Below are 17,452 nucleotides of genomic sequence, written 5' to 3'. Positions count from 1 at the left end.
TCCTCGACGATGGCATCCCAAGTTTACATCGAAGAATGCCTGAAAAGGCCTGTATTGCCGTTCATCCGCAAGCATAGAGACACAGTCATCTTTTGGCCCGATTTGGCCAGCTGCCACTAATCCAAAGTGGTTCTAGAGTGGTATGTTGCCAACAAGATCGATTTTGTCCCTAAGCTAATGAATCCTTCGAATTGCCAATCGAAAAATACTGGGCAATTTCAAAGCAGCTACCTCTACGAAGTGGCTAGGCAGTCAAGGACATCCAGCAAATGCGGGCAAAATGGAAGAAATGCACTGATTCCGTGTCCGTTTCCACTGTGTGGATGCTGATGGAGTCCATCAAGAGGAAGGTTAGAGATTTCGTTCGAACTGGAGAAATGTAGCCATCTAATGCTGTAAGTTTTAATAAAAGTACTGTAAAACTGTAATTAATGGACTTTTCAAACTGATTGAATCACGAATTACAGGTCTTTTTGTTTCAATTTACTGTTAGTCAGCCGTTAATAGCTTAATTCCTATAAAATCTGTTGCACTTCTAGAAAATCCCCAGAACTTCTATGGAGTTACTAAAGTTCTATGAAACTTCTGATAATTTTTAAGGTTTCTTGAAGTTATTTAACACTCCCTAAACTTTTAATAAAATTACCCAACAATCTACGTTATTCCCTGAAATTAATCTCTTGATTCAAAGCTTCTACGATTCATGATTTCTAAGAAGATCCCTGAAATTATTTACAAACTGGTTCTGGAGTGGTATGCTGCCAACCAGATCGACATTATCCCCAAGTTAATGAATCCTCTGAATTGCCCAGAAATTCGACCAATCGAAAAATACTGAGTAATTTCAAAGCAGCGACTTCGACGAAGCGGCGGGGCTGTCAAGGACATCCAGCAAATACGGGCAAAATGGAAGAAATGCGCTGATTCCGTGTCTGTTTCAACTGTGCGAGCGCTGATGGACTCCATCAAGAGGAAGGTTCGAGATTTCGTTCGAACTGGTGAAATGTAGCCATCTAATTCTGTAACTTTGAAGGTTTAATAAAAGTACTGTAAAGCAACCATTAATGAACTTTTCAAACAAATTGTTGTGCGTACCGATTTACTTTTAGTCAGCCTGTAATAGCTTAACTCCTATAAAATGTTTTGCACTTCTCGAAAACCTCCAGAACTTCTACGGAGTTTCTAAGGTTCTATGAAACTTCTGATAATTTTCGAGGTTCCTTGAAGTTATTTGACGCTCACTTAACTTTAAACAAAATTTCCCAACAATCTACGTAATTCCCTGAAATTAATCTCTTAAGTCGTTCTTGATTTCTAAGAAGGTCCCTGAACTTATTTAAAAACTCAGTTTAACAAATCTGAAAGAGTGTACATCTCTTGCTAGCCGTAGTTTTTAAATGTAGAAGTGAAGACATTGTGTCGATGGTTTATGTCTTGTCAGCTAGGGCCATGCCCCCCCCCCCCTTAAAAGTAATAGTAATGAACGTTCGGATAAGTCGACTGAATTATTACCAATGTCTTGCTTTTCTTCAAACACATTATAATTGACATTTCCGAATGCTTCAATCACCACTCTAGGTGACCAAATCCACTTTTTGGCAGTGAATACCTTGGCGTAAACTTTATCTCCAGTTTGAAACCAACGAGAAACTGTTCCATGTTTTCTGTTTTGCTGTTGATTGACGAATGACGGCTGAGTTTGAAGAAGATTGAGGGCAGTCCGAATTTTGCGTCCATGTACACGGGAAAAAAAGAGTTCCCATATTCGTGAACCACAGCCGTGAACCATAGTTCACGGTGTATATTTGAGAAAATTTTGTTCTGGATAGCTGGCCGTGATTTTTAGTTCACGGTCCGTTCTCGTTTTCGGGAACGGATTTTTTCCGAGTATTAGCGCACTACATCATCGCAGCGGATCACGGATGGTTCAAGCATATACATTTAATTATTTTTTATGGGATTGTTCATCCTATGATCTTAAATGGCATCCAAATTCAGTGCAACTTGTTTGAAGAACTCAGAAAAGAAAATTATAGAAAATGTATAGCCGTGATAAGAACGACACCGAAAAATATCAAATCTCGTTAAAACAAAATTGGGTTCATACAAATTTTACGGCGCCGATTAACATAAGAATGTTAGAACCACAGTTCATCTCGTGACCTTTTTATGAATGAATAAGATTAATGTAGAAGGATTTTTTATTCTGAATTCTTTCCAAAACATTTTTAACGGCTCCTAGCTCACGTACTGCAAATACATTGAAAATATTAAAATTAATTAGATGTAAAATACGCTAGACAACAACACCAAAATTATAGTGTTCATGAAGAAGCTACGTGTTCCTAATAGATCACAAGTTCTGTCTGGCTTTACCAGGACTCATGTTCATGTCAAGATTTTCACATCACCAGCCCGTTCTAAAGATATATGAATTTCATTTAAGCCTACCCAATCCCAACATTCGCACTAACCGCGGATGCACCACGATCCAATTTGAACCGATACTTCCCAGAACATATTTCAGCCATTTGGCACGCGTTCACTTTCAATTTATCTATCCCGCTGACTCACGTTGAAATTACCTTCAAGCCTCATTCGGACTGCCATCGACGTGAAATATTACCCATCTGATTGCCGTACTTCTTCTCTTTCGCCTAATATTAGGCGGACCACGCCATATCACTTGTGTCACCTAGAGAAGAGTGAGAAGATGAAAAGAATCCCGCGACAAACGAGCATCGAATGAGTTGCGAATACTTGTCATACTCTGGTTGTTGTTACGAGGCCAAAAACAGAACCGCACCGCAGTGACACAACACCGCCCGGGGCCGGCGGGTTGTTCGGGTTTTTCTCTGAGGAATGTCATCAACTGCCAGTTTGCAGATAAAAGATCAGCAGCACACGATAGGAAGTAGTCTGCCCTAGCCATTATCAAAGTGGCGCGTCTGAAGACGAACCTTTCGGCTCTTGCTCGGGATCTAAGGGTTGGGAGGTCGTGACTGCCAGTGAAAGGTTCATTAAAAAATTACTCACATGATTCGTCCAACAGACAAGCACATTAATTTTAATTAGGCGTCCCTCTTTTTTTTTTTTAGCTTAGAGTAAACAGCGAAGCTGAGACACGCGGGGATGCAATAAAAAACGTGCATTGTGTCGTCTTAATTCTAAGGATATGTCGTATGACGGTGGCCGAAAGAGCAAACCATTCAACGGACGTTTGTTTTGATGCGACGACGACTGACGTCCGTTGTTGCTGTCCGTCGTCTGGTACCGATCTAAATTTTATTGTCCCTGTCCTGTTGGCAATGAGGAATTTTTCAGAGCTATTTTAAAAATTTAATGCTTTTCGTTTCGTTTTTTTTTTTTTTTTGTTCTTGGCAGACGTCAACATGGTAGCCGAACCAAAACCACATCAAACGGGCAGGAAGCGGCAGAACAAATCCAAAACTGGAAACGATTGGTGAGTTTGATGATTTTCACCGAGTCGGTTGAATGATCTTAGTAACCGAGATATTTTTTTGGTTTATTTGCAGGGATTACTACTATGACAGGTGAGTTTCCTAGCCTTGACGAGACACGTTGGCTCATTTACAATACTGCCGATTAGACTGCTGTGCTAAAAATAAGAACAAAGTAATATTAACGCACTGTTCATAAAACTTAAATATTGAACATCTTAAAGCGTTCTAGAACTAGAATTCATTAGTGCTTATTCTGTTCTTAAGCTGCTACTGCATTCAAATAAGTAGATTTTTCAATTTTCTGGCCTGGGCAGATATATTATTGTGCAAATCTTTTTTGCACAGGAATCTGTAAAGTGCTGCAAAAGCGGATTTGTGAAATAACTTAGCTTCAAGAAATTGTTAATTTTCTTCTGTGGTGCCGATAGTCACATATCAGTCCAATTTAGTTTTGCATCCCTTTTGAGTTAACCACAGAAATGGTGTTTATTTTTATCGTGCCGTAAACTATTCTTAATAGTTTTTACAGCAAAGAATGTTTTTCCAAATTTATATTTTTAAAACAAGTACTGGGGATCCAAGAGTTAATTATTAAGTAATAGGTTTAACGGAAATTAAATCATTTGCACTATTGTTTTAGTTTTGTGACCGTACTTCAGTATTTTGATTTGGGGTTACTTTGATAATTCTCGATGAATGTAGAAAAAAAATGAGTGAAACTCAAACAATTTTGTTCTTTAAATATGAAACTTTGAATGAGTATATAATCAGAAAACATGATAAGCAATAAGATTACAACATTTAATTTGTGATGGCTGTATCGGAGATACATTTCATAAGTGATGGTTTGAGTGATTTTTAAAACAGGCGATAAACACGAAAATTGTTTTTTATATGTTTGTAAAATATGGAACACAACTTGAGGGTTGCGATTGACGGGCAAGTGTCCTGGTTCTCTCTAGACAGAGGACATATAAACAAGAAATAAATGGCCACTTATTCAATAGTTGCTTCAAAAGAGTTTCACACTATATCTGGATGTTTGCAAGAATCTGGAAGTCGAGCAACGTCTCTATCAAAATCAAATGATTTGCAACTCAGTGGGGCTTTTGAAACATTATCGCTACTTCCTGGTTTGTCCAAGATCACTTCAAGCTAAATACGACAGGCTTTCCGAGGTTGTAGTGTGACATTACTGAATCGCTTCCTACTTGAACACGAAATAACTTCGTTCACGAACCTCAGGGTCAGAGCCCAAATCATCAACTTGGTGCAGGTCATGTGGGTTGCTACCTGAGGTAATTCTGGAAGACGGAAGCGATAGTTTTCAGGACTTCCGCAAAGGAGCTTTCAAAGATCGGTGGAGTTTATTTCTCTGCTGTGGGATCTTGGACAATCATCGAGAGTATGCGGACTTTCCAAACAATATGCACATTTTGGAGGGGTTACAGCAAGTCCTATTTGTTTTCTCCTGCACAGTTCTCAGCGTGAATTGTTGTCACAGAAGGCCTCAGTGTAAGCTAAATGCTTGAAAAAAAAAGAACAGATAGTCGGAACTTGCCAATCGCAACGTAATCATGTAGTTCCAACTCGGAGAATGTCACACGAAACGAGTCCGAAAGCGTGTAGGTCTCCTTCGTGCTAACAAGGTCGCTGTGCCCTCTTTGCGGCAGAAACTTGAACAATTTTCATCCACCAAATCATAGTCCTAACTAAGTTAAGAACCGAAACGGCAGCGAAAGGGGAACGGCAGCGGAAGCGGAACGGCAGCGGAAGCGGAACGGCAGCGGAAGCGGAACGGCAGCGGAAGCGGAACGGCAGCGGAAGCGGAACGGCAGCGGAAGCGGAACGGCAGCGGAAGCGGAACAAATCTTGGCGTGCGCGAGGCTCACGCTGATCTCATGTGCCTCATCTCATGTGCTACGATTCATGCTAGAACTGCAGAGCTCGAAGTTCTGGAAGGTGTAGGTAAGCGAAATACAGGCCATAGTTACATTTTCCTCGTGTGTACAAAAATGTGCAAGCGAGGCTCCCAACGAACCGTCTCCCATCGCAACGAAAACAAAACTAACGTGCGCGAGGCTCGCGCTGGTTTCGCGTGTCGCATCACATGTGCTGTATGGTCGATGTTAGAAGCGCAAAGCTCGAATTTGTGAAGGGTGTAGGCGAATGAAATTTGGTTGCTATGGCAAGTAGGTATTTGAGTTTAGATAGTACACTGGAGTCGCTTTTTACGCGGGTGATACGTCCCGCGTAAAAAAAAAACCGCGTAAAAAAAAACGCGTAAATTCCGGAATCCGCGTAAAAAAACCGAGTAAATTCCGAAATCCGCGTAAAAAAAACCGCGTAAAAAAGACCGTGTAAAAAAAACCGCGTAAAAAGTGACTCTAGTGTATAATGATAAAACGCGTAAATTCTGATATCCACGTAAAAAAAAAAACAAAATCCGCGTAAAAAAAACCGCGTAAATTCCGAAATCCGCGTAAAAAAAACCGTGTAAGAAAAAAACCGCGTAAAAAGCGACTCCAGTGTACACATGCCAGTTCTATCTTAGAGGAAATGAAGCATAGGGAAACTTAGTGTACACAGCAAAAAAATAATTTTGATATCACGTCAAAGTGGATGCACTACAATCATGTCGAAAATATGGTGTAATATTACTTGCTAAAAAGGACAAAATTATCATTAATACAATGCATGAACTGACATTACGCTGCTTTTACTGCATTTGTTTATTTATGTGGTCATAAAAATTACATGAAATTTTCGACATGATTGTAGTGCATCCACTTTGATGTGATATCAAAATTATTTTTTTGCTGTGTAATACGCTACACGGGCTAATATGATCAACGAATGCATTTCCAAAATTGACACGAATAAGACTTGTGTTGCGATGCCGGGTAGACAAACGATGCGACCCTATCAACTCAGTAATGTGAAGTGGTCTGGGATGATTGTACTATAAAACCGAGCCCCTTACATTACAACAAATCTCCCGAATGAAGCTATTAAGGTGGAATAATGTCCCGCATCATGCGTACGTCATATATACATATAGAACCGAGAAAGCCTATTTTTTCGCAGTTTCGATTGCCAAAGTGCCAAGCTCACATTCTCGATCGCGATCGCGACATTCATCCTATTCCTTATAGCGAATCATGCTTTAAACACAAACAAAATCTTAACGCTTGCACTCTACTGCAAATCGAGCCATAGCATGAACACCGACCTTTCTCTCATACTTTTCAAAAACAGTTTTCAAGCCTAGTTCAGCAGTTTATATGTATACTTATTATGTATGAAAAACCTTGAGTTAGTCAAGACATGTAAACCCAACCATATCGTACCAACATTTGCTGTCCTTTAATTATTGCTTACTTTAAAAGCCACAATGGTTTTTGGTTTATTGCAATATTCCTTGCCTCTTTTCCTATTTAAATTTAATTCCACCTCTTACCTAAATCTTGAGACGCACAATTTCCAAAATAAATCATATCGTGTTCCCAAAATAAGCATTGTGGTTATTTTACATTATATACTCTCTGTTTTTCTCCATTGAATGGATCGGAATGCTCCAAAAAAGTACATTCATAGCTCATTTTTGGTGCGAGTCATGTGCGTTGTCCGAGAATCAGCAACACTCTTGACTTCGAGTAATGGCATGGAACTTTGAAATGATGGCGGAAACGTACATCAGACTAAAGCGATGTGGTTGTGATTAGGGTGTGCACATACAGAAAATTGGCTCAATTAACCACTTCATTCGAGCAGTTAAAATGACGTTTACTACCACTCGAACTTTGAAATAAAACATTATTTTGAGATTTTTTTCTCCTGGAACCTCGAGAAAAGTAGCCAACATTTGTGCGTTTCATGAAAACATAGAAATTGGTTGGTCCAGTTTTGTGAAATCGCTGGTAGAAAGTCACGCCAAAACTGCTTGATAAAGTGGTCAATTGGTTTGAAGACAACCGAGCAATTGCAGTGGGTGGACGGCACCACTATTCGGGGGATTCCTACTCAAGTTTTCTTTCATTAGTTAATAAGTAAAACGAAGAATATTTTCCTTTTTTAATGATTTTCTTTTAATCAAATTCTAAGGACCATAAGGTTAATGTTAGCTTGATGAAAAATAAAAGAAAATTATAGAGTTTAAAGACTCTAACAAATTATTTCAAATTTCACTGCAGTCAACCTTTTTCAGCAATTCGCTGTTTAGTCGAATCAAAAGAATATCAGCCAAGGTCTGCTCATCAAGCAAAGATCGTTGTTTGGTCAATATCAGAGCTAGAGCACTAAATGATCTCTCTACGCTCACTTGCGTACAAGGGATTCCCAGAAAAGCAGAAGCCAATCGGTAAAGCTCCGGTTTCGAAGTTTTCATCTTGAACCAATGGTCCAGTATGGTTTCCCGTTCCGATCCTGTGGTGTTGAGCTTCAAGCGTGCCATACATGCTAATTTCGCCAGTTCATCGCAAATGTTAGCATCTAGAGCTGTATTATTTGTTTCGTCAAGAGATGCCAAATATGCTTCAAAAGAATCGCCGTTTGCCGTTTTCTCAATGCTTTCAGGTTGACTACTGTTTGGGTTGAAAACAACACGCATGTTTTCCCAAACATCATTTAAAAAGTCCTTAAAGTTTAATAAAATCACAAGTACATGTTAGCTGAAGTTTCAAAAACCGAAAAAAAATGTTTACTCACCATTGCGATTTCCTTTTGATCCTTAGTCATAAATGGCGTGTTCCGAAAATTGATCCGCTGATCAAGACATATCGCAGCCAGGAATGAAGGGTTGTCCATAAGTTTCACTCGTCGGTCATCCATTTTGCTGGCGAGTGTTAACGCCATATCATCTTTGGAACTTTTGAGATCAAATGTGCATTTCTCCAATGTTAAGAAAAAATCACCAAAAGTAATTTGAGAGCCCTGCAATCTCGTAGTTGCTTCAGATACAGGTTGAAAGACTGCCGAAAAGCGCTGGATAAACTCCCACAAATCAATGTCGATGATCATTTCCTCGACTCCTTCCGTCAACGTACAAATGAAGTCCTTCACCTCCAACAAGCTGTTCACCATCATATATGTGCTATTCCACCTAGTCAAGCAGTCCAGCTTTGGCTTCTTCTTATTGCAGACCTAAAACATCCTTTTGTAGGGTAGTTTTCTCAGCTTTTTCACAGCACTCCGAGTTTTTGCAAGTTGATATTTCAAATCTACTGCTTTTATAGTGTCGTTAACTGCCAGCTGCAAAGTGTGTGCCGCACAACGAACTCCTTGCAAAATTGGATCTATGAGTTCCATTCTTTTTTCCATTCTCACGTCTTCCGACGCATCCTCGATTTCGATATCATCGACCACAACCGTTTCCTCCAATTCGTCATCAGACACTGCATCCGAAATTCTTGGACGAGTCGTGTGTCCTTCAGCACAAACCAACGCATCAAAATCGTTGAGGGCCTCTTGTTGTGTCATCTTGAGACTGTGGTTTACTGTGGCAAGAATATTGTTCGCATTGTCAGATGTCACCGTTAAGATGCGTCGAATGTCAATTCCGTATGGGTGCAGAATTTTTAAAATTTCTGTTGTCAAGTTAACAGCTGTGTGATTAACGTGTAACTCGATGACGCCAAGCGTTCTGATAATAATGTAATTATTTTTCACATACTGGATGTTTACGCATATGAAATCCCGATCCATTCTGGACGCCAGATCGACTTTAACGCACACAAACATACCGTCGATTTCTGAAACAATAATCTTTTGAATTTGCCCGCAGACACTCCTCAGAAACGGCTTAATTGAATTCGGATTCAAGTGCTGCGCCGTCTTTAGCCCATCTTCAATGGGTCGGATGATTCGTTGAAACGCTGGATATCGTAACACATTCAGAGGAAGCCCATTTACCGTAACCAGTTCAATTAATGAGGTGGTCAGCGTCTTAGCATTCAGTCGTACCTCAATTTTCTGAATTTTCCTGGAGCTCTCTCCTTCATCGTCATCTTCATCCAACAGACCATGTTGTCGTGAAAGTTCCTTGTGCGTGGATCGGTAGTGGCGATAATAGCTGAACTTGCGTAAATCCGTAATTTTCCTCTCACACTGCAAACGAATAGTTATTTTAGAAGTGTTTAGCCATTAGCTGGTTCAATTCTTTACCTGTAAACAAATAGCTTCTCTAGCCAAGAAGTTGATGCGAAAAAGATCTTCATCCTTGAGTAATATCTTTTGGCTCATCTTTTGCAGGTAACACTTGTACAATCATAAGCAAGATTCACGGAACTCAACAAAAAAAACCGATTCTACTTAATTAAACTGTCAATTAACACAGCAGAACACAACGAGAATGCGACAGGACTACTTGATAAACAGTTTTCTTTTGTTTGTTTGTTTGTTTGTTTGTTTGTTGTCAACAAATTTCTACCGACCCCCATATCAGCTATGCACGCAGGACGTAGGTACTATGCTGCTCTCACTCGATCTCGCCGAGCTGGGCTCATGAGACGCAGCACATGTGACACGAATGAAACACGAAGGAACATAAAAGGAACGCGAAATAATATGCCTCGAAATGTACCAGGCACCTACGATGTGGTGGACAGCGCGTCTCCAGCACGCGGGGTGGAAGCACGTGTACATTAACTCTGGCCCATACATAAATTCAGCAATCGACTAACTTTTAAATAGCGACAAAAAATATCTATAAGTACAGCCCCAATAACGCGTTCATCTGGATAAAATTGATAAATAGCAGATTTTTAACGATGGACCCAATATTACATCCATAGGCCAACATTAGAGCCATTTCCCCTATTTGATCACTAACCCAAATTTGGTTTTTTAACAATTACTTTAAATTTTAGGGTGTTTGAGCAATTTGAAATGTGATTTCATGACTAGACCGACTAGACTTATATCCTACGATATTGAAAAGTTTTTTTTTTGTAGTGTAAAACTTTGTTCTACCCGGGTGTTGTTAGTTTGCGTGGCCGAGCTAAGAGATTCGAAAAATTTACGTTGAAATATTTGTATATGATGATAGTGATGATAGTGGTTTGATGCGCATTGTAGCACGGAAACTAAGTCCGACAACAGTGGGCTCTCTTCTCTGTTTGTCTTGATCAAGCTTATAACCTCTGATTGTCCTCAACATGTCGCTGTATGAAAGGCCAAAAACGGACTGGGTAGTTCGATAGGCAAAGTTCTATACACATCTACGGAACAGTAAAGAATCTCCTTCCAGCAACTTGATCAGCCAATTAGTCAAAAAGACAAGCCCCCAAACAGGAAGATACCCCAATGAGTGGGGAAAGAGCCCGCCCTTTATCCACTAAATGTTGTCAACAGGGAGTTGGTATTTCCACTCTCCCCGTCCAAATCGCTTCAATCGGGTGCCCTGTTGGACCGTCCCTTCCCTTTTATATATGTAAAGGGCGAACACGAAATTATTGCGACACCGAAAATGTCATGCCAATTTTCTTATAATGTTTAGAATCAAACCAAAATTTTAGGGTAGTTTTATACATATATTTACTTCAAAAATCAAAAGAAAAGTTAATCGATGGAGCCTTGAGTGTAAAATTGAACGCATTTTCGTTTGATGCCCTCCATCAAAGTCTTTACAGTGTCATCCGGTACCAGTTTCTCAGTTTTTTTTTTTTTCATTTTCTTAACATGTCCTTCTCGTCTTTGACTGTCTTCTTGCTCTTCCGAAGTTCCCGCTTCATTATTACCCAGTACTGCTCCACCGGGCGCACCCTAATAAAAATTGTATGGTTAATTTGCTTAACGACGTGTTCTGGGTATCATCCAAACCATTTGTGGAATAGTTCAATGATTTGGGTTATCGTTCGTTTATGGTTATTTTTTATTAGGGCAGCTCCGGACAGTTTGGCGGATTCATGTCCTTTGGAACAAAATGGACAGAATTGGCCTCATACCACTCCAGGACACTTTTAGAATAGTGGCATGATGCCAAATCTGGCCAAAATAGCGGAGCTTCGTCGTGCTGCTGCAAGAACGGCAAAAGGCGCTTCTCGAGGCACTCAGATTTGTAGATCTCGCCATTTACTGTGCCCTTTGTCACGAAAGGCTCACTCCTCAGTCCGCAAGAGCAGATGGCCTGCCAAACTTCGACATTTTCTTCTTCTTAAATTTGTCGTCCACATCGAACTTGCTCTTGCCGGTGAACCCCGGAATTTGCTTAAAATCGGCTTTTATATACGTTTCGTCGTCCATCACACAGCAGCCATATTTTGTCAGCATCTTCTCGTAGAGCTTCCGTGCCCGAGTTTTAGCCGTCCATTGTTGCCGCTCATCGCGGTTTGGGAAGTTCTGTACCTTGTATGTATGTAGTCCAGCTCTCTTCTTTGCATTCTGGACGTAGCTCTGCGACATGCCGATCTTTTTAGCCAAATCAAAATTTGTTCTCCGGTCCCGGTTTTCTTCCAGCTCCTTTGCCGTGGTCCAACGTCAACCACTCCTGGAACCGCTTCAACACTCTGGAGACGGTTGAATGGTGAATGTTCAACATTTTTCCCAACTGCCGGTGCGACAGGTCAGGAAATTCCAGGTGTTTGGAAAGAATTTGTTCTCTCAACTCGCGTTGGTTCACCTCCATTTTCGTTGAATCGAAAAACACGACTTCGAGTTTGACAGCATGTACACAATACACATCAATGAGAAAGTGTGCAAAATTTGGTTGATTTTTACCCAATGGTAAAAAAGTTATGCCCTGTTGAATGTGTCGCAATAATTTCGTGTTCGCCCTTTATTTCAATGTATATACGAGTTGATTGTTGTGATTATTATCAATAATACTTTCATTTCGATGAAGATCGTGCTACTTATTTTACCTTTTTTGTGATACTCATCATCACAGAATCCAACCTTGAATCGTAGACCAGGTTCATCAACACTACACTCGTTCAGAGAAGGGGCTCATGGTCATCTTCTTCTTCTTCAGGTTCGGTCACCACCCGGAATGAAGGCTCAGTGCGGTTAGTAATATCAATCAGTGTTACATGCAAACGAAAAAGAGATACAACCAGGATTAGTTTTTTGAAGTAATAATTTCATCTGAATACCCAACTAACCATATCTCAGTGACATTGTCTCACTCTGAACCTACATTAAAAGTTATTTTGTGATTATATGGTTACTTTGGTACTCACATTAAATGTTGTGCAAGTACCACAAGTTCAACAACGCCCAACTATGGACAACTCAATGTTAATACCATTTACTCTATGAATCAGCGTACACCAACATGATAATCTTCTAAGAAACACCTAAGAATGTATAGAGATAAAGCTACAGTTTTAACTTATAGTACTTTATAAACATCAAACTGTCCAATACCAACACATGGCACCTGCACGGTAATGTGGGCTGTCAGAATGGTTCATCGGTTGCGAAGTGAAGTGCTTCTCAAACTGAAGCGATACATTTATCAATTTTTCAACGTTATCCTAACGTAAACTTAATATTATCACCCATATACCCGTCCACGCCCGAAACCCATCAAATAAAAATGTTTCTGTATGACAAACACGTCCAGACATAAACGAGAATGTGGGTGTATATCTTCACTGAAACAACTACGGGTAATCATCGAAAGTACTTGCATTTTACTCAGGCACTTTTGAGCAAACTGCGTTTCACTCTCTCATACTCGAAATGTGCCACGAACAAATTGGCACAACGACACCCTATACGCTATCTGACGAAAGCGCAGGGCACAAGCATTTTTCATTTTATTGAGAACAACATACGCCCTTTTAAATGCCCAGACCAGAGATATTAACATATGAAAAGGGCATATTTTTAATAGAAAAACGTCAGTAACTCTTGATCAGCGAAAGATATCGACAAGCTCTGTGCTGAAAAAACTTGCGCCTTCTAAAGATCTAAAAGTTATTTCAAGACACCTTTGCGGAGAAATTTGAAATAAAAAAAACTAGAGCAAAACAACTGTTTTTTTTTTAGAGACACCCTAACTCAATTCTAGAAAAAAGCTCTAAATCAGTCAATTTAAGAAATGCAAAAAAGTTTTTTCTGACAAAGTTGCTTGAAATTAACTCAGCTATAACTTTGTCCTAAAATGTACACCTTAATTTCTTCAAACAAAAAAGTTATATTATTGATTTTAATGATAATAAGAACTACCCTAGAATTCATTGTCACAAAAATGAGGGCATAACTATAAGGAACAACTTTGTAGAAGAGACTTTTAGTCTAAAGTTTCAATTTCAGGCTCAAAACATATCATTCCACCTAAATCTGAACCCGAATGCTTGCAAGAACACGCCTCGCACAATGCAGCTGGACGTCCTGGAATCAACCTGTTGGGCGGGTGCGTTTGAGCTGGGCGCGGGAAAACATCACTCGCCGGGTAGAGGTTTAATATTTCACCCCTTTGAAATTTGATCGTTGGTTGGTAATTATTCGTTCGCCATTTTTTTTAATAAATAAGGCGAGAGTCAAAATGGCCAATTCCCAGCACGAACTTGGTTCATTACCCCTTGCGAAAAATTAGGGCTTGGATCTAATATTAGGCCTACTCAGCACAACCCACCCTCATGTTTGGCATAAACAGTTTTGGTTACGAACTGCTCATTTGCTAATAATGATGCCTCTGGGACCCTCGGACGAAGTTGCTTAACGCGAAGAACCCAGCAGTAGCCCACAGTAGCCGGGGCCCCATCGGTGCGGACGTTTTCCCCACACCGGAACCGGCGACAACCCCCTGGCGCTGCGGCGAACCTTGACGAAGGACGGACAAGGGTGGCCTCGTCCCCCATTCCCCTTCGAACAACGCGGTATGCAAGGCACAGCTCAGTATCGGGACGGATAAGGGCAGTTGTTCCCATTCCCCGAAGGACAACGAGGGATTCAAGTCTCAAACCAACAGATCACCCTCAAGCACAGTACCTAGCTCAAGCACAGCGACCAACCTTCTTACCACCGTTGGGACGCCCCTGCCCCGGGTGGGTGGAAGGCCTCCACCTGCCCTTGGTGGGGATCCGTCTCATTCGGTACCGAGTTCTGCCACAGCAAGCCCGACTGAAACACATCTAAATTCCAGTTGCTACGCAATCAGCCATCACTGTTCAACCGATCGACCCTCAACCAGCGGATGTTGGGTACCCTACCCCCGCACTACCGATACCAGGTGCTTGCCCTGAAAGAGGTCAACAACGTGACGGTGGACCAGATGAACAGAACACTAGACGGCCAATATACCTGGTCCATCAAAAAAGGGTCCAACTTCCGGAGATCCGTTGCTATAGGAGTCCGCAAGGAAATCCGTCACCGAATTGTTGTTCTGGATACCGACCTCCCAATCGTCGGCATTCAGATCCAGAATCCAATTAGCATCTCCATCGCCTGTGCCTATCTGCCCTACGGAAAACAGCAGAAAACACCCGAAGACCACGGTGGCACTACGGGGAAGCTGATTGGGAGGGTTTTCAGCACACGTACTGAGCCCTCGCGCAGAACCAGGAACCCACGAACATCGCAAGCATCACAAAAATCATCTATAAAGCCGCTAGCACCAGTATACCCAAAACTGGCTGCGTCCCCGGGTGGAAGGCACTCCGCTGGTGGAACGACGAAACCAAAAGGGCAGTAAAAGCCAGGCGAAAAGCGCTCCGGAAGCTCAAACGAAACTCCCCAAACGATCCAACAAGAGAAGAGGTCCTCGCGAACTATCGCCAGCAGCACAACAAATGCCGACAGGAGATCCGGACGGCGAAACAAAATTGCTGTTCGGACTTTCTGGAGAGTATCAACGCCGAACAATCGTCAGCGGCGCTATTGAGTCGCATTAACACCCTTAGCGGCAAGCGGCGATCATCTCCGCTCCAGATTCGAACAGATCATCACTGATCCAACCGTCGTAGCAGACGAACTGGGCAAATACTTCGCTAAACTATCCAGCATCTCGGAGTACAGCGAAAGCTTCCGACAGCGAGTCCGCCTTCCACACGAAGGTGAAACGAAACTTCTCGACCTTTACAACCAACTCTGGACCGCTGAAGAATACCCGGAAAACTGGAGAGAAAGCCTCGTTATACCGTTAACGAAAACCAATGTCGGGACCAAGGACATCACTGGGTTCCGTCCCATTGCACTGACCTGCTGCATGGCGAAAGTCCTGGAACGGATGGTCAACAGGAGGCTGAAGCAATATCTTGAGGCCAAGGGGCTGCTTGACCATCGGCAGCATGCCTTCAGGCAAGGGTATGGCACCTCCACCTACTTCACCACTCTTGGAGAAGTCCTGAAGGAGGCAAAGGACCAAGATCATCACGCGGATATCGTCTCGCTGGACATCTCCAAAGCGTTCAACCGAACATGGACACCAGCTGTATTGAAGAAGCTTGCTGATTGGGGCCTGAAAGGACACATCCTTCACTTCGTCCGGAACTTTCTGACCGACCGTTTCGGTTGGAAACGTGCAATCCGGAAGTTTCAGTGACGAAACCGGAGTGCCACAGGGTTCGGTGATCGCGGTCACCCTCTTCCTGGTGGCCATGAATGGGGTCTTTGACCAACTACCCAAGAACGTTTACATCTTCGTCTCCACGGATGGGTCCCACCCTGCAGAGGACGAAACTGAGAGCGCAAGCGGCAGTCGCCTCGGTGGTCAGATGGGCTAATTCTGTTGGTTTTCAGCTTTCCGCCGGCAAGAGCGTGCACTGCCATATATGTACCACCAGGCATCGCAACAACGGACAGCCCATCATGATTAAAAAACAAAAAATACCGACCAAAAATACCGTGAGGGTCTTGGGAGTACTCCTCGATTGGAATTTATCCTTTGAGCCGCACTTCCAACAACTAAAGAAGGACTGTCGCAGTCGGTCCAACCTGATTAAGACCATCTCCCGCCCTGTACTGTGTAGAGATTATATGCCTTGCCGCCGAGAAAGCCGTCCAGATTCTGGAACCGGTGTGCATGCGTTGAAGCCGGTATCCTACCTTTTCGGCTCGTTTTCACCGCAGCTACTGCGACCAAAGCCGCTGCCTTTCTCGCTAAAACGTCGGGAAACAACAGGATCGTTCTCCTCGACGAGGTGAACCGACTCCTCCGCACGGCCACCGACGTAGATCTCCCTCTAGTGGCAAGGGTCCACTGGCACGGAGACAAAAGTTGGCAATCGCACAAGATCAAAATTGACAGCCGAATCAAAGACCGCTTCAGGGCAGGAGACAACTCACTGGCTTTACGCCGGACAGTTGTTGAAACTCTTGGGGCGCACTACCAAGGTTATGAAGTTAGGTACACCGACGGCTCTCTCTCCAGGAGCGGAGCGGGAATGGGGGTCTCCGGAGATGGTCTGCTTGTAAGCAGATCGCTCCCGACCCAATGCTCGGTGTTCTCAGCTGAGGCAGCGGCCATTCTCCACGCGGTTAAGTTACCGGTCAACCGGCCGATGTTAGTCGTAACTGACTCACACAGCGTGATATTGGCCCTAACAACAGAAACGGTAAAGCACGTGCCGCCCAACACAGTATTCATGTGAGTACCCGGTCACTGCGGGATCCAAGGGAACGTAATGGCCGACCACCTCGCCGGCTCAGGCCACACCGGACCCAGGTCCACCGGCAATGTACCGCTCCAAGATGTCAAAAATTGGATCAAGCGGACGATTCTGAGAGCCTGGGACACCGAGGAACAACAGGACACGCCATCTTTGGAAGAATCTAACGACCACCGGAACCTAGAAGGATCGACCAAACCTACGAGAACAGCGGAGGAACACCGTTCCGGAGGACCAGCGAAACCTGCGGAGTGCCAGCCACCGTGGATCACATCCTCGTGAACTGCGCAGAGTTGGAAGACCTTCGGGCTGCCTTCGGCTTGGAGTCAATCAGCATTCGGAACCTGTTGGGTGACGGATCCCCGGCAGCAGCCACCCTCATCACCTTTCTAAAGGAGGCGAACCTTTACCACAATATCTGAGTGTTCCTTGTTT

General features: G+C 42.7%; 1 protein-coding gene across 1 annotated transcript in view; it reads left to right on the top strand.

Moving 5' to 3' along the window:
* LOC135704517 (uncharacterized) overlaps positions 1-17,452 on the top strand; it is a 389,489-nt gene that overhangs the window by 244,718 nt on the left and 127,319 nt on the right. Inside the window, exons 4-5 of the mRNA XM_065226021.1 lie at positions 3,385-3,463; positions 3,537-3,554. Coding sequence (XP_065082093.1) covers positions 3,385-3,463; positions 3,537-3,554 — 97 coding nt within the window. The remainder of the gene's footprint in view (positions 1-3,384; positions 3,464-3,536; positions 3,555-17,452) is intronic.

Source organism: Ochlerotatus camptorhynchus, unplaced genomic scaffold (genome assembly GCF_037179485.1).
Source record: "Ochlerotatus camptorhynchus isolate MF236.1 unplaced genomic scaffold, CSIRO-AGI_Acam_v1.1 ptg000002l, whole genome shotgun sequence".
Taxonomy (NCBI): Eukaryota; Metazoa; Arthropoda; class Insecta; order Diptera; family Culicidae; genus Ochlerotatus; species Ochlerotatus camptorhynchus.
The sequence above is the reverse complement of the archived record's forward strand: the minus strand, read 5'-3'. Positions and strand labels throughout refer to the sequence as shown.